Source organism: Aspergillus ibericus (genome assembly GCF_003184845.1).
Source record: "Aspergillus ibericus CBS 121593 unplaced genomic scaffold BO80scaffold_15, whole genome shotgun sequence".
Classification (NCBI taxonomy): Eukaryota; Fungi; Ascomycota; class Eurotiomycetes; order Eurotiales; family Aspergillaceae; genus Aspergillus; species Aspergillus ibericus.
Genome location: NW_020292113.1, coordinates 429,304 through 449,180, shown reverse-complemented (window position 1 = coordinate 449,180; position 19,877 = coordinate 429,304). Strand labels below are relative to the sequence as shown.

The 19,877-nt window shown below is 55.1% G+C and overlaps 8 protein-coding genes across 8 annotated transcripts; 4 read left to right on the top strand and 4 right to left on the bottom strand.

Moving 5' to 3' along the window:
- Positions 1-1,707: 1,707 nt before the first annotated feature.
- Positions 1,708-3,540, bottom strand: BO80DRAFT_454541 (membrane insertase OXA1; the record flags this gene model as incomplete). The annotated part of the gene is made up of 3 exons (XM_025722072.1): positions 1,708-2,376; positions 2,441-3,217; positions 3,271-3,540. 3 exons carry the CDS (start codon positions 3,538-3,540, stop codon positions 1,708-1,710), a joined length of 1,716 nt encoding a protein of 571 aa, XP_025576288.1.
- On the bottom strand, positions 3,468-4,713 carry BO80DRAFT_48102 (TOM13-domain-containing protein). The gene is made up of 3 exons (XM_025723371.1): positions 4,510-4,713; positions 3,938-4,293; positions 3,468-3,841 (listed from the first exon to the last, which is right to left on the bottom strand). The coding sequence occupies exons 2-3, from the start codon at positions 4,211-4,213 to the stop codon at positions 3,722-3,724; spliced, it is 396 nt and encodes a 131-aa protein (XP_025576287.1). The 5' UTR covers positions 4,214-4,293; positions 4,510-4,713; the 3' UTR covers positions 3,468-3,721.
- Positions 4,534-7,934, top strand: BO80DRAFT_492964 (protein phosphatase regulator SHP1). Its single transcript, XM_025723795.1, has 5 exons — positions 4,534-4,962; positions 5,019-5,395; positions 5,447-6,157; positions 6,351-6,354; positions 6,826-7,934. The coding sequence occupies exons 1-5, from the start codon at positions 4,891-4,893 to the stop codon at positions 7,786-7,788; spliced, it is 2,127 nt and encodes a 708-aa protein (XP_025576286.1). The 5' UTR covers positions 4,534-4,890; the 3' UTR covers positions 7,789-7,934.
- On the bottom strand, positions 7,885-9,594 carry BO80DRAFT_424331 (uncharacterized protein). The gene has a single exon (XM_025719261.1). It carries the CDS (start codon positions 9,197-9,199, stop codon positions 8,036-8,038), a length of 1,164 nt encoding a protein of 387 aa, XP_025576285.1. The 5' UTR covers positions 9,200-9,594; the 3' UTR covers positions 7,885-8,035.
- Positions 9,479-10,812, top strand: BO80DRAFT_47989 (COG2 family protein). Its single transcript, XM_025723322.1, has 2 exons — positions 9,479-9,753; positions 9,821-10,812. The coding sequence occupies exons 1-2, from the start codon at positions 9,739-9,741 to the stop codon at positions 10,694-10,696; spliced, it is 891 nt and encodes a 296-aa protein (XP_025576284.1). The 5' UTR covers positions 9,479-9,738; the 3' UTR covers positions 10,697-10,812.
- Positions 10,753-11,883, bottom strand: BO80DRAFT_424329 (mitochondrial 54S ribosomal protein uL1m). Its single transcript, XM_025719260.1, has 3 exons — positions 11,620-11,883; positions 10,992-11,556; positions 10,753-10,935 (listed from the first exon to the last, which is right to left on the bottom strand). Exons 1-3 carry the CDS (start codon positions 11,853-11,855, stop codon positions 10,843-10,845), a joined length of 894 nt encoding a protein of 297 aa, XP_025576283.1. The 5' UTR covers positions 11,856-11,883; the 3' UTR covers positions 10,753-10,842.
- A 119-nt stretch (positions 11,884-12,002) lies between these two features.
- BO80DRAFT_424328 (glutamate--tRNA ligase GUS1) lies at positions 12,003-14,424 on the top strand. The gene is made up of 4 exons (XM_025719259.1): positions 12,003-12,297; positions 12,367-12,535; positions 12,582-13,542; positions 13,599-14,424. The coding sequence occupies exons 1-4, from the start codon at positions 12,037-12,039 to the stop codon at positions 14,335-14,337; spliced, it is 2,130 nt and encodes a 709-aa protein (XP_025576282.1). The 5' UTR covers positions 12,003-12,036; the 3' UTR covers positions 14,338-14,424.
- A 1,821-nt stretch (positions 14,425-16,245) lies between these two features.
- On the top strand, positions 16,246-19,511 carry BO80DRAFT_444204 (putative plasma membrane H(+)ATPase; the record flags this gene model as incomplete). Its single annotated transcript, XM_025721416.1, has 4 exons — positions 16,246-16,708; positions 16,774-16,997; positions 17,074-17,748; positions 17,805-19,511. The coding sequence occupies 4 exons, from the start codon at positions 16,246-16,248 to the stop codon at positions 19,509-19,511; spliced, it is 3,069 nt and encodes a 1,022-aa protein (XP_025576281.1).
- Positions 19,512-19,877: the final 366 nt, after the last annotated feature.

Sequence of the window (19,877 nt, the reverse complement as noted above, 5' to 3'; positions counted from 1 at the left end):
GACGAGGATTCTGTGTTTGGAAACCTTCATCCACATGGGTGAGAATTGATGGTGAGAAGTTGGTGGTCAGCTCACCATCCCTGAGATTTAATCAAGAGAAGCGCAACAGCTATAGTAATCCGGATCCCCATACGCCGAAGTCTAGTATGGATTTATTGAGGATACTTCGATAGGAGAGGATGGTGTATTTTGGCTGGGATGTTGAGCTTTGATTTTGAGGTTCTCAACGGATCATGGTTGTCGGCGAGAACGGTTCACATCATATTTGCACACTGTTGTAAATCGGTCCCAGTGAAGATGGTTGGTCGACTCGAGATTCGACAGCAGTCTCATTGGGGTTGATACGTCGCCCTCTAATTAATTGCAATGACGATTGTCCGTCGACAAGGTAGTCCAAAACGAAACCCATGAAGGAATGGACAACAGGTATCGTGCAACAGAGGCTGCTTAGATCCTCTGATGCGACAGCTGGGTACATAGTGTCAGAGTATATATAGGACATCCCAATGGACAACATGAACAAAAGTAACAAGGGCATTCCAAAGAAAGGTGTCCTTGGCCCACTTGATGCTTTTTAACAAGGCTATACAGCAACAAGCTTCCTAGCTTGATTTGCTTGAAGGTGTCATAGCACTCTGCAGGCTAAGAGGTCGTTCACCCATTCCTGGGCGATGGGACGGACACCACCCCTATATGACAGTGGCAGAGACGGAAGTTTCCTCATCTGCAAGGTTAATGCCCGACACTGCCGCGGAACCAACATAGAATTGTGATCAAAGTCGGAGTTATTCCTTCTTGTTCCGGACAGCTCCTGGTGGTGAGACTTGGCAAAGGTGACCAAAGCCCAGCAAGATCATCTGAAGGCAATCAAACATGGCTTTTCCTAATCTCTCCTCAATCCTTTCCCAGTTTTGCGAAGCCACTGCAACTGTGTCATAAGATTGTCCGGCCCGCTTCTTTAATGCTGTCCAGTCATCGGGCTGGTTTTGTTCCAGATAGGCAAGGACATCTAGCTTGCTCTGGATCTCTCAGACTGCTACCGTACAGGTGGCCGCCATTACTGTGTCGTTGAGAAGAACAGCCTGCATGTAATTTGTAGTGATGATTATTTTCTGGCCTTTATCACACGAGTAATCAGATTCAGTCAGCTGGATTGCCTTTAGGCTGGGTGTTTACTTGCCTCGGTGGTATTCATGTCAATGAGGTCGCTAACGGCATAGAGCATGAAATTCTGGCTGCTACCCGTCTGGACGATGAGGAACGTGATACAGGGGTTCAACAGGCTGGTATGTTGTAGTTGAGGTCCTGTTGGTCTTTTGGAAGATGATATTAGACGCAATGCTAGATATCTCCTGCTGCTACCTTCATTGGAGCCATATCTCCTGGATCTTGACGGATTGGTGGGGATGGGGAGGAAGAACATGAAAGGGAAGACACGACTGTCGGCAGGGGATGGAGTTTGATAGGCGGAGGCAGCGACGGCGATAATACGAGTGACAGCAGTACAGCGACACCTCAGGATGAGTGACAGCCATCTATGTGAGATTGTAAATAGGTCACAGACAGTAACCGAGGCTGAGCAGCCAGTGATCAGAAAACTAATCGATTCCAATAAAACAACCCATGAATGAGATGGCATCAAATATAATACAGATAATTACAACCCACCCGCTGGAGCCTGCCTTCACGCCTGGTCATAACGTTCCCTCACGGCCGGTTGGCTTTGGAGGCCCGGTTCAAGCTGGCCTGGGCCTTTTCCCGCTCCTGGGCCATGGTCCGCAGGTATGCCTCCCGGCGGGCATGATTCCGCTCCTCGCGCTTCCATTCCTCCTCCTCCTGCCGCCGTTTCTCGTAGTCATCGGCCAGCTTGCGGTCCTTCTCGCTGAGTCTCGGGGGCTGCGCGGCAGACCCATCCGCATTCGTAGCCGGGCCAGTGCCTCGATACTCGTCAATCTTCTCCCGCATCTCCTGCTTCATCTTGTTTCCAGTCTCCTTGACATCCCCGAGGGTGCGGTCAATGAAACTCATCTTTTGGCGCTCGGCCGCCTGGGCTTCGGCCGCTCGCTTGGCAGCCTCCTGCATGGACTCTTCGTTGACCATGCGAAGTCCGTAGAATCCCTCCTTCTGAAGCGTGCCAGCCAAATCGTAGGTAGGGACGTTCGGGTCTACGAGGGTGATACCGAATCGTTTCCGGAAGGTGGTGGAGTTGAGCAGGTAGGATTGTCCTAGAGCAAACGCACCGGTAGCGACGAAGTAAAGCTGAAGGGCAGCGGGGAAGGTAGCCATGAACATGACCGATACCATGGGCAGGCCGTAGTAGATACCATTTTTAAGTGAGGAAGCTCCCAGTTGACTCATTCCCGCCTCTCCTCCTTTCTGTAGACAACTGTGTTAGTGGACGGTGACAGGATTGGAGATAGGGCAGGGCTTCTTTCAATACCTTGAGGGTATAATGCATGAGGACAGCCGAGACGACGGGGAGGATGAAGTATGGATCCGAGACAGTGAGATCCTGCATCCAGCCAAGGGTTTCCGCAGCCAACCCGGGCACCGGCAATCCGCACATGTTGTTGACGACGCGGTAACAGCCAAATCCGAAGGGGATCTGAGCCAACGGGATGAAGGACTTCCAGGCGGAGATGCCGTGTGCCGCGTGCAACTTGCTCAGTTCAGCCCGTTTCTTGGCCACTTCCACCATATCACTCTTTTTTTGGGCCATCATCATATCCTTCCGAAGGGGACCGGTAAGGTGCTTGATATTGTTGGTCTTGGCACCGACGTCCACGGCCGAGATCGTAGGACCCAAAAGGGCCAACCGAATGAAGATACCAGTGGCGACGATGCCACCCCACCAGGGGAGGCCCGCCGCAATGTGGAAGTGCTCAATCAAGTATTCGATGGTGGCGGAAAAGCCCCAGCCGAAATCCAACCCCAGCTGCTTCAAATAGCCAATTTGTTCCGGGATCGCATTGATGTCAAGTGCGGAGAGATCGGTCGAATCGAGCTCAAATCCATCCGAAGGGGGGAGCCCCGATGAGGCATCACTTTCAGCAGCCGGGAAAGTAGTAGTCGAAGGCGCCGAGGTGGAATTAAAGCGGGCGGCAGCCACTCCAGCAATCGCCGCGGCAGGCCGCCAGGAGCGAGTTCCAGCCAGAATCTTATTTGCCTGACCATAAGGGGTGGCGGTTCTCAGGGCCTGCGAACGGAAGGAGGACATCTGTAGGACAAAAGTTAAGCCTTGCACTGGGGCATTGGGAACGGTATGCCGACGAAAAGGACGGCCAAGGACGACGAACCGATCGGCTGGAGCGAGAGAAGGCATTGAACCGTTGCCGGGCCGCGGCGGGCAAGACACCGCGTCCACTGAGACCAGCCCCTCCCAACATGGTGAAGAATTGTATGAAGACGGAGGAGATGACTTTGGAGAACCGAAACGGACGGAGATGGCCAAAATCGCGCCGGCGACGCTTTTTCGGTGCCAAGCCCGCTTTTCTGCCGGGCGGTAGCCGGCTGCTCAACGGAGTGCCGGTCTAGATACATGTTTAGCCTCCAGCCAGATGAGATGTCAAATTCGAGGTGGTTCGCCAGACGCCGTCCAGTCAGACCGATTACTGATGCTTGATCTATGTACATTGTAACCCCGCGACAAGAGCCAAACAGTTTTCATGCCCGTCTCCCCCGTACATGCCAATGAGAATCGGGTGCAATGATCTATATCGTTCTACTCTAGAGACGCAGCGTCTTGCAGACCAGCCGCCCTAGTGCCCCTCCGCGACGACGGAGCGTCTCGAACCTCAATCCCGGGTCCCAAAGGCCTTGATCGACGATGCGTGGGGAAGACCTGCAAAAGGTCGGGTTAGCACCATCCAGTAAAAACGCGGGCCGGGGCTAAAGCCTTGCACCCGGGGGTTTCAAATGAAAGCCGCCGTCGTCGTACCTTGGTTCCGGACCATCCCAGTCTGTAGGCTGCTTCATGTGCGAACAATTCGCCAAATCCCAACATCAGGCCATTCACGAACGGGAGGACAAGGTTGATTGCAGCCCCTCGCAGGATGCTCCAGAAAGTAGGGGGCTTGTAGAGGATCAAGGGGGAGCTCGAAGAAGATGACTGGGACCCGGATATATCGTGGTTGGCCGAGTAGTTCTCAGAGTCCGAGTGGACCGTCAGTCCCGACTCGTATAGCTCCCTCGAGTTGGAGAGGTCGGCGGCCATGATGCGGGGAGGAGGCAGTGAACAACGGAGACGAAATGCAAAAGGGCCGGATGTAGGACAGGGACAATGTGGGCCTGCTACTGCGAAGAATTAGCAACCGACGGACGAGCAGAGGTCGGTATGGGACCAACTGAATGGAGGGGAAGTCCGCGCTGGATGAGGTCGTCGAGGGTCCTTTGGGGTTGGCTGGATGGACGATCTACAACCACACCTGACCTGCAGATGGCCTTAGGTAAGCAGCCTGCCTCGCGTTGCACCTCCAGAACAGGTAGCCCCACGATTGAATGATGATTTACCTAGATAGAGTCACAAGGACAATTCTTGCTTCCACGCAGTGAGAGACCAAGTGAGAGACTGATCAGGCGATGAAGTCACTCGGCGAGCGTTCACTGCAGAAAGTCCTACGCCGGTGGGTTCCTCAGGCACTGGCGGAAGATCCCCTCTTCCGGATGACCAATCAGGCAACAGTGACGTACCGCCAGTGGTTCCGGGTGCTCTTCTTCAGCTTCGAGTAGAGCTCCAAGTAATCAATCCATCTCCTCGGACTGCAGCATCCTCCACCTCCTTATTTCCTCTTCTGCCTACTTCTCCCGGATCTCTTGCTGATCGGGAAGCCGCGCTTCTTTTACCGTCGACCTTTCCAACACGCAGCGCCGTACCGGTCGATCACTACCAACATGGAGCACAACGCAGACCGTGATGAGATTGTTTCTCAATTCTGTGCCATGACCAGGACGCATCCCCAAGACGTACGTTGTGGTAGCTCGAGCAGTCAGGATAGCTGCTAACCACCCATTTTACGCAGGCACAAGGCTATCTAGCAGCCAACGAGTGGGACCTCGAAGCGGCAGTGACCGAATTCTTCGCCGAACAAGATGAAGTTTCACAGGATGCTGAAACAGGTGGTGGTCGACGACTGGGTGCCGAATCAGAACCCTCTGCAGGGCGCTCGCTTGGTGGCAGCTCCTCTCACTCCCCCTCCACTACCCCGCAACCGTCGTCCCGCAAATCGGGTACGAAAAAGAAGTTCGCGACCCTAGGCGATTTTGCGTCGGGTGGAGGCGAGACTTCTGAGGAAGATGACAACGTGAACCAGGACTTCTTTGCAGGAGGTGAGAAGTCTGGGTTGGCTGTGCAGAACCCTGATGATATCAAGAAGAAGATCATCGAGAAGGCGAAAAGGTGAGATTTCAAGAACCATAGATGTGGTCAATCAGGGCTAAGTCTTCACAGAGCCCAGCCGCCACCGTCGGATGATCCTGTTAGAAGATCTTACTTCACCGGGACCGCGCGTACCCTTGGCGGTGACGATGCTCCCAGTAGGGTAATCGAAGCCCCCAGTGCGCCGGATTCGCAGAGGCCGCAGCGCGTACACAGAACCCTCCACTTCTGGTCAGATGGCTTTTCGGTCGATGATGGGGAGCTCTTCAACGCCGACGACCCTGTCAACCGCGAAATCCTCGAAGGTATCCGACAGGGTCGCGCTCCGCTCTCCATCATGAATGTGCAGGCCGGCCAGGAGGTCGATGTGGAGATCAAACAGCATGACGAGAAGTACGTGAAGCCTAAGCCCAAGTACAAGCCTTTTGGGGGGGCTGGGCAGCGACTGGGTAGTCCCACGCCGGGGGTGAAACCGCCCGCTGCTGCCACCGCCGCCGCCCCTACGTCCAGTCAGTCCAGCGAGCCAGCCAAGCCGGATGTGGATGAGTCGCAGCCGACGGTGACTCTACAGATCCGACTCGGGGATGGCACCCGACTCACGTCCCGGTTCAACACCTCCCACACGATCGGCGATGTCTACCAGTTCGTGTCTGCTGCCAGCCCGAGTAGCCAGTCACGCCAATGGACCCTGATGACTACGTTCCCCAGCAAGGATCTTTCGGATAAGAGCGCAGTGCTGGGTGATATGGCGGAGTTTAAGCGCGGCGGAGTGGTGGTGCAGCGGTGGCAATAGGCCGTTGAGGGATATACGGTAATAGAGGTTTGCATAGCCCGGTGCAATTTCTCGGGACAATAGTATAGGGCACGTGAACGAGGGTTCGAGTTGGCAGCCCTCGAATTCCAACTCATGTTATACGATTCATGATCGTGACCGATCGTCTGCCAGATTGTACGGGACATGGTTTCACGAAAGTAGAATAGTAGTAGCGTAGCCTCCCCTGCGCATACTTTGCAGTATGCATCGACCCCTATCCGGCATTTGCTGCGGTGTATGGAGTCGAGGCACTGGAGTCGAGTCGATATCTCCGTCCGGCAGGATTGATAAGCAAACTCCGCGGAATGACGCAGAAAAAAGCACCCGAGATCGGCTTCGCCATCCCACCTCACGACCTGCCTTACACACCACTCCTCTGAGATACGTCTCCGACACCAAAGATAGACTATCAAGATGCCTCTCGACGGAGTCAAGAACGTCGTGCTGGTGAGTCGCCGTCCATTCAACCCCAACACCATCGCCACAACCCCTCTTCCTCTTATCGATAACGGCGCATGAGCCAGCACCATGCCTACAATCCTATACAGCCAACAGACTGGACCTCTTGTCCAATCCTTTACTTACTCATACCCTCCACAATCCCCTACTCACACAAAACTAAATCCCTAAACCGCAGGTCCTCTCCGGCAAAGGCGGCGTCGGCAAATCCTCCGTAACTCTCCAACTGGCCCTCGCCCTCACCCTTCAAGGCAAATCCGTCGGGATCCTCGACATCGATCTCACGGGTCCCTCCATCCCCCGACTCGTCGGTCTCGAAGATGCCAAAATCACCCAAGCGCCTGGCGGCTGGCTGCCCGTTCCTGTCCACTCCTCCTCCTCCCCATCACCCTCTTCCACTGTCACCAATGATCAACAACAGCAGCAGCAACAGCAACAACCCCGCGGCTCCCTCCGCTGCATGTCCCTGGGCTTCCTCCTCCGCTCGCGCTCCGACGCCGTCATCTGGCGCGGGCCCAAGAAAACAGCCATGATCCGCCAATTCCTCTCCGACGTATTATGGTCTGAGACCGATTACTTGCTGATCGATACGCCCCCGGGCACGAGTGATGAGCATATTGCGCTTGCGGAACAATTGCTTACGTTGTGTACGTTGGATTCGTCATCGTCAACTACGACTGGGGGGAGTAGGTTGCCGCGGTTAGCGGGGGCGGTGTTGGTGACGACGCCTCAGGCGGTGGCGACGAGTGATGTAAGGAAAGAGGTGAATTTTTGTGTTAAGACGAGGATTCCTATGCTGGGCGTGGTGGAGAATATGTCGGGGTATACGTGTCCGTGTTGTGGGGAGGTGACGAATCTGTTTTCCAGTGGGGGTGGGCAGGTTTTGGCGGAGGAGATGGGGGTTAGGTTTTTGGGCAAGGTGCCGGTGGATGTTGGGTTTGGGGCGTTGGTGGAGGGGAAGATGGTTGATGGGGATAGTGAGGGTGAGGATGAGGATGGAGGGGAGAATGGGGAGAAGAAAGAAGAGGAGGCGGTGCCGGATGAGAGGCCGCTGGTGGAGAGGTATCGGGAGTGTTGGTCGTATCAACGGTTTGAGGAGTTTGCGAAGACGTTGATTGGGGAGATTGAAGGGTCGTCGTAATATATGATGATAAAGGGGATGTTGATTGGATTCTTAGAGCATCAGTCATGGGCGGCGTCTTGATACGATATCATGATTTACAATGAAGAAAAGTGCGCTTGTTCAGTGATCATCAGTGTCATTATGCATGGAATCGAAAACGCTACCTATTTTTTTGGTCGTAGTATCATCGTATATCATGTCATCAGAGCCGTTAAAGGATAGCTATATCGTGGCTTCGTGCAGTTGTTCCTTTTTGTATCTGTCATCACACATTCTGAGTATTTTGATATCGTTCCAACATCGCGCGTAGTCGCATCTCCGCCGTTGCTTGTTTACCGTCGGCAGCACCATGCTGGAGCCAGCTCAACAGCGCCTGCACCTCGGCCATTAAGGATAGCGGTACCCACCGCTTAGATGCAGTCTTGGTATCCTTGATGGGGTGGTCTTGAGGAGTCTCCAGCAAAGGGTTGACAGGTTTACCCTCGGCCTGGGCATCGAGCAGAATTTCGGAGACAAGGGCCGGTGTCAGGATACTCCGGTCACGAGAGCCTGCTTTGAGTTGCTTTCCTCCCAGTAGCATCCGGCTGCACGACCTGGGTTTTGACGCGAATTCCCTCGTCATGGGAAGAGGATCATCTGCCGCAGACTGCAATGCCATGGCAGACCGAGCTGTAGGAGGTGTAATCTGAGTTGACGAGCCATCCCCAGAAAACGAGGTTCTAGATTGGAATCCTGTCTGTCTGGCGTGAACCCAGTCTCGATAGTGCGGAAACGAATGATCGCGGCCATCAGCGACGCTGGTTTCATCGTCGTAGATGACCACATTGTCGGTTTGTCTTTCATGGTCCGAGCTGGCTTCCTCAACCGTCAGCAAGCCTCCAGGAGGAGCCCGGATCTCGCCCAACGGGGCGATATGGCTTCCATATTCGTTCGCCAGACTGAGCCTGCTGCGCCCGCATATTTCTCCGATCGAGTCTAATGTGTGCCGGATATTAGGTTCAATGGCTCGCATAATACCATCGATACTGAAGTCGTCCTCCGACGGGAGAGTAGGCCCCCGTCGCTGACTTCCTGAGCCGCTGAGGAATGGAAATGATCGCCGCACAGGCATCGTGGTGGTGCTGGAGGTACCATGAGGGTCTCCCGAATAAGCCCTAACCAGGACAGGCTGAGATGCCAAAGTTGAAGACCGAGCCGTCGCCTGTCGATGATGGTTCCGCCAGGACGAGGGTCGGGGATGCCCATTCAGCTGACGTAGCGCAGTGGTAGGATGGGGTCGAGCATCCAGAGCCGGTTCATAGCGATAGGGATGCGCCTGTTGCAGAGGTCGGACAGTCTCAACCACCGGCGAGGCATGCAGGCGTGGCAAGGTGGACGAGGACGAGGGGAATGCGTCCGCGTGGGTGAGCCTGCCTGACCTATAATCCATCTTAGATGCAGGCCGCATCTGTCCAGACAAGCTCAGTGACGCAGCAGCGGACGAGGTCGACAGCACCACCACCACGACCACCACCACCGGAGTAAAACCCCGCCTTCCGGCCAATGCGCACGCAGAAGGGAGGGATCAAGCGCCTGTGAGACGGCGGCGGCGGCGGGCAGGTGGGCAGACAGCGCAGGACACGTATCACGCATTGCACGGCACACAATGCATGAACCCAGGAGTTCGACGGGCTGGCATGGTCGGGAGATGGCGGTGGATGGTGGATCGGGTTATTGCTGGGAACCTATCGGTCCAGTCCAGCCCAGGTCCAGAATGCTGGAGAAGGAAGTAAATAGCCAGTGGCTGGTGGATGGCGATGGGCGGGCCACTCGAGGGTCTATACCCGAACGGGGGAAACCAACCAAGCAACAACAATCAACATCATTGGCTTCATCCTGATCGTCACCCCGTGGATGGTCCCCTTGACACTCTCTTCCCTTCTCCTTCGGTAGTCGCAGTTCCTGGGATTCGCTCCCCACCCCTTCAACATGAATAGGTTTCGCGTATGCCTCCCCGTCTGACCTCATTGGTCCCCCGCCTTCCTCAGTGGAACTGATCGTGATGCGGTAGTTTGGCGACTCCGACGAGTCTGCATCCGACCTGGACGATGATACCTCCGGCCTGCCATTCCCTGAACCTCTCTCACGGACTTCGTTTCTCGCTCCCGACTTCGACCCTGCGACCTATCTCTCCTCTCTCACCAATCGACACCAGAGTCTCGAAGACCTGCGCCAGGAGTTGCGCGATTTGGACCAATTACTCAGCCGGGAGCTCCTCGATTTGGTCAACGAAAACTACCAGGACTTTCTATCCCTCGGGAGCGCACTACACGGCGGAGAGGAGAAAGTCGAGCAGGTGCGAGTCGGCCTGTTGACATTCCAGCGCGATGTCCAGGCAATACGGGATAAAGTCGAGGCCAGGCAACAGGAGATGGAACAGCTGCTGAAGGAGAAGAAGCGCCTGAAGACACAGGCCAACGTGGGACAGGCCCTGCTGGACTATGCGGATCGGGTGGAGGAGCTGGAGAAGAAGTTGATGATCGGAGACACCCCCCGACAACCTCACGACGGTTCCCCGGACGGGTCCGATTCGGAGTCCGATCTACTGGAGAGCGCAAGCGAAGACAGTGACGAGGAAGAGCTCCCGGGCGGCGCCTCGACAGCTTCTCTTGTATCCCTCAAAACCCTCGAGCATCATATCCAGAAATACGTCTACCTCACAAGGCTATCGTCCCGGATTGGTAATGACCATCCGTTCCTACAGAGCCAACAACCCAGGATCGCGAAGATCCGATCGGCCGTGCTCCTGGATCTGAAGACGGCCCTGGAACAGGCAAGCCATGCAGGCGACAAGCGGGATACGAAAACGCTGGCCGTGTTACGTCTCTACAAGCTCATGGGAGAGGACACCACCGCGGTGTCGGCACTCAAAAACATGAAGGCCTAGGTTCCGTACCTTTTGCATAGCGTCGGCGTTGGGAGACTGTCTTTGCTGGTTCCGAGTGATTTATGAAACAATACCATTATACACCGTATCCTTCCTAATGTAACATATTCTGTACACCCATGAACGTGAAGAAACCAGAGACTATTTTACACGCCCTGCAAAACGGCGGGATCGGGGGAATTGTCCGACTTGAAATCTCCGTTCAAACTGAAGCCGGGGCCGTGGGTCGAGCTCAGGACCTAGCAGTCGTCAGCAAACGAGACCTTTTGCGAGAACGGGGCAGGTCGTCACTTACCACCTCGTACACCTGCTTGGTTATGCGATCATTGAGGCCGGCCGCATCCTTCTTGATCTGCTCGATGGTTGCGCGCAGGTTGTCACGCAATTGCTCCGGAGTGAATCCGAGCTGTCCAATGGGGACTCGAATAACGGCATCACGCTCGCGGTAAACCGTACCACCACGCAGCATCTCGACTCTCACGGCGATATCTTCGACCACAGTGCCCGTCTTGGCGCTGGGCATCAATCCTCTGGGACCGAGGATTCTACCCAGTCCAGCCTTGTTCAACGCCTCCAAACTGTCCGGGTGGCAGAGACAGCGGTCGAACTCGATCTTGCCGGCCTTCACCGCATCGAAGACCTCCTGCTCTCCCACCAACACTGCTCCAGCGGCGCGCGCTTCCTTCTCATGCCTGGTTCCCGGGGGGCACACGACGCAGATGCGCGACTCGGTCTGGACGGAGTGAGGGAATCGGAGCATGTTGCGAATAACCGGACCGTCTCTCCTCGTCTTCAGGCGGACATGGACCTCGTATTTAGCCGCGGTCGGTTCGCGGCCAACTTCGAATGCACGGAGATATCTGCGGCAGGGATCGAGCAATCAGCGGCATAGTCGGTCGAGACTCGACAACACTCATGCATACCTCATAGCATCGCACAACGCGTATTGCTGCATATCCTTGAGGTCCTTTTGCTTAAACTCCTTCGGACCCTTCTTCTTCTTGGAGGCTTTGGAGTCCTTCTTGCGTGCCTGGGACGCAGCTCGGACCTGTTGTAGGGCGGGCAGAAAAGTGGCCATTGGGCTCGGGCGAAGAGCAGGGCGACATGACGGCAAGATGCTCCGTGCCGCCGTGGGCAGGAGTGAACTGTAGGAAGCCATGGCGATGAACTCCGGTCGAGCTGAGGGCGCCGGGAATGTTTTCTGGCCGAAATCTAGAGTTGTCCGGCCGGGCTGCCCGCGGAGAAACGTACCGCCGGCGGAGTCCCGTAGAGTCAAAATGCCCCTCCGGCAATAATCCTCCATCCCACCATTGCTTCAATCAATTCGCAGTGATTGAAAGATGTCGTCGTTCCAGCTCACTCTGGCCACCCGGGCCAACCCGGCCGCCTTGCTTCCGGTGTTGCTTGTGGCCACCTCCATCAACGAGGCTCGTCCTAGCCCCGTCATCGCCATCACCTACGAGGACTCGGCCGTCCTCTCCCAAGGCGACAAGGCCGTTGTTCAGTTCACTGCCAACGGTGCTCCCGTCTATGGTCCCGACAATGCCATCAAGGAGCTTCGCGCCAGCTTCCCTTACCTTAACGGTAAGGACGAGAAGTTGGTAAGTAATTCCGCTGGACCGCCACTGCACACCCGCTTTGGTTAACAATTCCTTTCCCTTTTACTACAGGAGAATGAGTGGCTCTCCCAGCTCGAAAGCTTCACCACCCTCGACTTCAAGGCCCTCGAGCCCCAGCTCCAGCGCCTGAACACCCACCTTCTCCTCCGGTCCTTCGTGGTTGGATACTCGCTCTCCACCCCCGACATTGCTCTGTGGGGTGCCATCAGAGGAAACCGAGGTATTAGATCCAATTATAATCTATAGGATAGTATTGACAGTATCAGTTGCCGTTTCCTCCGTCCGCAAGGGCGCCCTTGTCAACGTGACCCGTTGGTTCAACTTCCTCGATGAGCTCTGCCCTTGGGCCAGCGCTGCCTTGGAGAACATGAACGCTGCGGCGAAGGAGAAGAAGACCGCCAAGGCCAAGGAGGGTGCTAGCTATGACATTGCTCTCCTGAACACGGACAAGGGTGTTGTCACCCGGTTCCCCCCTGAGCCTTCCGGATACCTGCACATTGGACACGCTAAGGCTGCTCTGCTCAACGACTACTTTGCCCACGAGAAGTACAACGGCACGTTGCTTGTGCGTTTCGATGACACCAACCCTTCGAACGAGAAGCAGGAGTTCCAGGACGCCATTCTCGAGGATCTCCAACTCATGGGTATCAAGCCCGACAAGACGAGCTACACTAGTGACTACTTCGACGAGCTCTACGAGTACGGCCTGAAGATCATCCGCCAGGGGGACGCCTATGCCGACGATACCGATCAGGAGACGATGCGTCAGCAGAGAATGGACGGTGAGCCCAGCAAGCGTCGCGATGCCTCTGTCGAGGAGAACCTTGCTCGCTTTGAGGAGATGAAGCAGGGTACCCCCGAGGGTCTTAGATGGTGCATCCGTGCTAAGATGTCGGTGGACAACCCTAACAAGGCCATGCGTGACCCCGTCATCTACCGCTGCAACCCTGCCCCCCACCACCGCACCGGCACCAAGTGGAAGGCTTACCCTACCTATGATTTCTGCTGCCCTATCGTGGATTCGATGGAGGGTGTCACCCATGCCTTGAGAACCATCGAGTACCGTGACCGGAACCCTCAGTACGAGTGGTTCCTGAACACCCTCAAGCTCCGCCACGTGCAGATCTGGGACTTTGCCCGCATGAACTTTGTCCGTACTCTGCTGTCGAAGCGTAAGCTCACCAAGCTGGTTGACCAAGGTGTTGTCTGGGGCTGGGACGATCCTAGGTAAGGAACCATTAGTAACCAGGACGCCGAATCTAGTACTAATGGCATCTATACAGATTCCCCACCATCAGAGGTATTCGCAGAAGGGGTATGACTATCCCTGCCCTTCGTGAGTTTATTCTCAAGCAGGGTCCCAGCAAGAACATTGTCAACCTCGACTGGACTTTGTTCTGGGCGACCAACAAGAAGTACATCGATCCCACCTCCCCCCGTCACACTGCCATTCTCAAGAAGGATATGGTGAAGGCCGTGATCAAGGGTGCCCCCGCTCCCTACTCTGAGAACAAGCCGAAGCACAACAAGAACCCTGCCCTTGGCGAGAAGAAGGTTGCCTTCAGCGGTTCCGTCCTCTTCGACCAGGAGGATGCCAAGTCCTTCAAGCAGGACGAGGAGATCACGCTCATGAGCTGGGGCAATGCCATTGTCCGTAAGATCGAGACGGACGCATCGGGTGCTGTCACGGGTCTGGAGCTGGACCTGCACCTGGAGGGTGACTTCAAGAAGACCGAGAAGAAGGTCACTTGGCTGTCCACGGACCAGGACGTCATTCCCGTGGAGCTGGTGGACTTTGACTACCTCCTCAACAAGGACTCCATGCAGGAAGAGGACAGCCTGGAGGACGTGCTGAACCCCAAGACCGAGTTCCGCGAGGACGCCGTGGCCGACTGCAACGTTGCCGACCTCAAGGAGGGCGACATCATCCAGTTTGAGCGCAAGGGCTACTACCGCCTGGATCGCCCCTACGCTCCCGGCCAGCCGGCCGTCCTGTTCAACATTCCCACTGGCAAGAAATAGATGCACATACGGGGTGTAGATTTCGACGGGTTATGAAGAGACGCTGGACATGAGCAGTAGATGAATTGAAAGAGTTCAATGCGTTAAGCCAGCCCCGCTAGACAACCACCAAGGCATATCTGGCCCATGGCAGATGGCCGGGCCCGTCCGATATGTCCGGAGTAGTCCGTAAGTTTATAGGCGCACCGCATTAGCGCTGAGCAACCTTGTTATCTACGGTGTAGATTGGGTCCTGGCCTTCCAGACACTTGATTTCCTGTTCTGATTGGCAGACTACCTATAACGCGATTCGCATCCAATTTGGAAGTCTCGCCCGTACTCACGGCGGGATCTGAGGGGAGCCTACGATCTCCAGCACTGCAGATTCAGGAAGCAGCTCATAGCCATGTACAAAGCAAGAATAGGCGAGGGTGTGTCTTAAGAGGGTGTTTGAAAGGCTATACAATGCTTGTAGTCTTTACAAGGTGTCTGGGGAGATCCGCAACGAGGCTCTCGAAGGGTACTTGACGGGGTGCTAGGAAGTGTGACCAGGTGCTTCCAGGATGCTTTATGAATTGCTGGAAAGAGCCGGGTCATCCACCGGCTAGGATTCAGTATAGTCCGGCCGAGTCGGGCAAAATCCCTCAGCAAAGTTCCGCGGAGTAACATTCCCAAAACCTTGCGAGGTGGTGACGGCATGGAAGGTGGGTGGTTCATGACCTCGGCCAGGGTTGCTTTGTTCTAGCCTCGGGGTATCTGGCTCATGGATTAGCCTCCACAACATAAGAATGGGAACAGGAATGGGCATATTGGCACAGTGGCCCGGGCTGCCTCTGACATCTGCGCATGGCAGGTGGGACCAGCTCTGCAACGTCTTCGAACTGAGACACCGTCATGAACAGGAAGAATGGATTGTAAGGTGGGGGAACGCAGGTTGCAGTCGGGTCCCCCACTAGTCCCCATGCGACCTAGGGGATCGGCCGGTCAATCCACCGAGATCATCCGACTAGCCCGCTTCCATCCTAGCCTCCTTCCATCGATCTTCCACTCTTTCCACTCCATCCTGAACTAGACACTTAGTTCTCACTAGCCATCTATCCATCTACTGAACCCCCGCATCCCCAGTTGATCTTCACATTTTATACTCAAGTCAATGACAGCCTCCCTCTCCAAACCCGACCGGCAACCCTCCGAGTCCCACCGTTGGCAGCTGTCATCCCTGCTGTATCGAGCCCTTTCCCTGGTTCTCTGCTGCCGCGCCGTTACTCAGTCCAGGCCCGGACCCCTGGAACGAATCATCGCGTCACGAGTCAATTCCTGTGCTGGTCCTCTCAGAATCGACTGCTGCCAAGGTACAATGCCTTCCTGATGTGCTCCCAGGTGCTCCCGTCAACGCCCTACGGTTCATTCGGAACCCTCACCATGTCTCATACGTCAACACACGCTGGCCCTCGCCGAATCAACGAGTCATCCTCGCGCCTGCTTATTGACTGGCTCCAGTGGTCTCACCTAGTTCAAGCTCAATTGCGAAGATACTGGCAACCAACCCGCCTTACCCCAAAGGCTCTCTCCGTAGACTGCCGGACCTCCCTGGCCTTCCCCTACGTCAGCATGATTGTTTCCGTCCCGACGATTCGTCAGAGAACCGATCTGCTGTGTAAAGTCGTCCAAGCATCCCTGCACCTTGGGACCAAGAAAGAGAAAAAGAAGCTTCCTCGTTTTCCTTTGTCTCTTCTCCAACCCTGGCGGGGAGATTCTTTGCTGCGGCGTAGTGTTCTGTCGCTTGCTCTTCTGGAGTTGCTCCCTTCCTCTCTTTCTCGCGGGAGATCGGTTTCGCTCGCTCTTTGGTTGTAACACAAGGGGACGCCCGCAGAGCGTATAGGGCACAACGCAATCCTCCGCTGCCCGAGACAAGCTGCTGCATTGAACATGGCTGAGCAAGGCGGCGCGTCTGGCACTGCTACCGGCGGTGCCTCTGGCGACGTCGAACGTGCCGCGCAAGGCCGCGTCTCTACTTCGGAGCGACGTGACTCGAGACGAGTCTCCCGTGTGTCCTACAAGGAGGACTACAGTAACCTCGACGAGTATGGAAAGCTGGTCAAGTATGCCTCCACCTACCGGGAGGGGGCCCGCGGCGAAGAAGCGCAGGGTGAAGAGGAAATGAAGAGGGTGTGGTATGCACCCTGGAAGAAGCGCAAGGTTTTCGTCAAGCATGTCGACCAGCAACAGGGCCAATTCCCGGAGGAATGGCTCCTCACGGATATCCGCCAGGGTCTGCCGGAGAGTGAGATTCCTGTCCGTCGTCGACGATCCGGCTGGAACGAGCTGGTATCCGAGAAGGAGAACCCCATTGCCAAAGTCCTGTCGTACTTCAGAGGCCCTATTCTCTATGGTATGCCATCATGTTTTCGGATGCACCGATAAGCCAGAACCCCAGTTGTTCTAACAGGGATACAGTGATGGAGTTGGCCGTTCTTCTGGCCGCAGGTCTCGATGATTGGATTGACTTTGGTGTCATCATCGGTATTTTGTGTCTAAACGCTGCGGTCGGTTGGTACCAAGAAAAACAAGCTGCCGACGTCGTTGCGAGTCTCAAGGGTGATATTGCGATGAGAGCGATCGTCATCCGCGACGGTCAGCAACAAGAGATCCTAGCGCGAGAGCTTGTGCCTGGCGATGTGGTATGTAGTGACGACCTTGTTGGGCTTGGTGGTGAGGTCCGCAACCCGAGGCTTGCAGTCTAACAATTTTATACAGATTATCATTGGAGAAGGTTCGGTGGTCCCTGCCGACTCCAAGGTCATCTGCGATGTCAATGACTCCAATGGATGGGAGGAGTTCAAACGGATGCAGGAGCAAGGTGACTTAAGCAGTACCTCCGAGTCTGATCTCGAAGACAACGAACCTGGCGAACATCAGAAGGAGGGCGAGGAGAAGGAAGAAGAATCCAAGCCCCGACGACGAGGGTACCCAATTCTTGCTTGTGACCATTCCGCCATTACCGGCGAGTCGCTCGCGGTTGACCGCTATATGGGTGGAATGATTTACTATACGACTGGCTGCAAACGTGGTAAGGCCTATGCAGTGGTGCAGACCGGCGCGAAGAACTCCTTCGTGGGGAAGACCGCGACCATGGTGCAGTCGGCCAAAGGGGCTGGTCATTTCGAAATCGTGATGGACAACATTGGTACTTCTCTTTTGATCCTTGTGATGGCATGGATCTTGGCTGCTTGGATTGGCGGATTCTACCGACATATCCCGATCGCTTCGCCGGGCCAGCAGACGCTCCTTCATTACACCCTGGCTTTGCTGATCATTGGTGTTCCTGTCGGTCTGCCGGTCGTGACCACCACCACGATGGCGGTGGGAGCCGCATACCTGGCCAAGAAAAAGGCCATTGTGCAGAAGCTGACTGCAATTGAATCATTGGCGGTAGGTTGCAAACAGTTTTAATGGAATAGAAGGCGAGCGCCGCTAACCCCGAGCAGGGTGTTGATATCTTATGTTCGGATAAGACGGGCACCTTGACGGCCAACAAACTGAGCATCCGCGAGCCGTATGTCGCCGAAGGCGTGGATGTGGATTGGATGTTTGCCGTGGCCGTCCTGGCTTCTTCCCACAACATTGACTCGCTTGATCCGATTGATAAAGTCACGATTCTCACCCTCCGACAATACCCCCGAGCAAGGGAAATCCTCCGGAGGGGTTGGAAGACCGAGAAATTTGTTCCCTTTGACCCCGTGTCCAAGCGTATCGTGACGATTGCCAGCTGCGATGGGACCAGATATACTTGCACCAAGGGCGCGCCGAAAGCTGTGCTCCAGCTGACGAACTGTTCCAAGAGTACGGCCGACCACTATAAGACCAAAGCCCAGGAGTTCGCCCACCGAGGTTTCCGCTCCTTGGGTGTCGCGGTTCAAAAAGAAGGCGAAGACTGGACTCTCCTTGGAATGCTCCCCATGTTCGATCCCCCGCGAGAGGATACGGCCCAGACGATCAACGAAGCTCAGAATCTGGGCATTAGTGTCAAGATGCTTACAGGTGACGCAATTGCCATCGCGAAAGAAACCTGCAAAATGCTTGCACTCGGTACCAAAGTGTACAACTCCGACAAGCTAATCCATGGCGGCCTCAGTGGAGCCATGGCAGGTGATCTCGTTGAAAAGGCAGACGGATTCGCCGAGGTGTTCCCTGAACATAAATATCAAGTGGTGCAGATGCTTCAGGACCGTGGTCATCTGACTGCGATGACAGGTGACGGTGTTAATGATGCGCCATCCTTGAAGAAAGCCGACTGCGGTATCGCGGTTGAAGGAGCTTCAGAAGCGGCTCAGTCCGCTTCTGATATCGTGTTCTTGGAGCCTGGATTGTCTACGATTATTGATTCTATTAAGGTTGCTCGGCAGATTTTCCACCGCATGAAGGCATATATCCAGTATCGTATCGCCCTTTGCTTGCACTTGGAGATTTACCTGGTGACGTCCATGATTATTCTCAACGAGAGCATTCGCGTCGAGTTGATCGTCTTCCTCGCTCTGTTTGCGGATCTGGCCACTGTGGCGGTAGCCTACGACAATGCGTCTTTTGACCTGCGACCGGTTGAATGGCAACTGCCAAAGATCTGGTTCATTTCAGTTCTGTTGGGTCTGCTGCTGGCACTGGGCACCTGGGTCGTTCGTGGTACCATGTTCCTTCCATCCGGTGGTATCATTCAAAACTGGGGTTCTATTCAGGAAGTGCTGTTCCTGGAAGTGGCATTGACCGAGAACTGGCTGATCTTCGTCACCCGCGGTGCTGATACCTGGCCATCCATTCACCTGGTCACGGCCATTCTGGGCGTGGATATCCTGGCCACCATCTTCTGCCTGTTCGGTTGGTTCACCAACGAGAACATGCGCACGAACCCGGGCGACTCGTTCGTCGAGACCACGAACGGCTGGACGGATATTGTCACGGTGGTCCGCATCTGGGGCTTCTCACTGGGCGTAGAAATCGTCATCGCCCTGGTATATTTTATGCTCAACAAGTTCCGCTGGCTCGACGACCTCGGCCGCGCCAAGCGTGACAAGGGCGATCTCAAGATCGAAAACTTACTCGGCCACCTTGCTCGGTTAACCGTGGAATACGAGGAGCCTGGGAAGCCCAAGGGCCGCTTCTTCCTGGCCACCAGCAAGGAAGAGGAAGAAGTGGAGTAAATGTTGGGACGTTCGTCTCAAGCGTAGAGGTGTGTTCTGGAATGAGATGCTGGGATAAGGGCCGCCCGACTATCAATTCTTTATCTTTGTGGAGGAACTCCGAGATACTTTAATGTGCCGGCGATGGAGGAGATATTGGATGACTCTGTTTGATACTAATAGGTTTTTTTTCCCTAATTTTGTTGATTGGTACTAGTTAATATATACCTGTTGTTGTCCATATACATAACTCTAACCAATCATCTGCCCAAAGCCACCCCTTACCCAATGACATTAGCCACGTCCACTTACGCCACGCTCTGAGAGAAAACCCCAAACTCAGCACCAAATACGGCTCCCTCTTCCTCAGCGTCTCGGCTACTACTA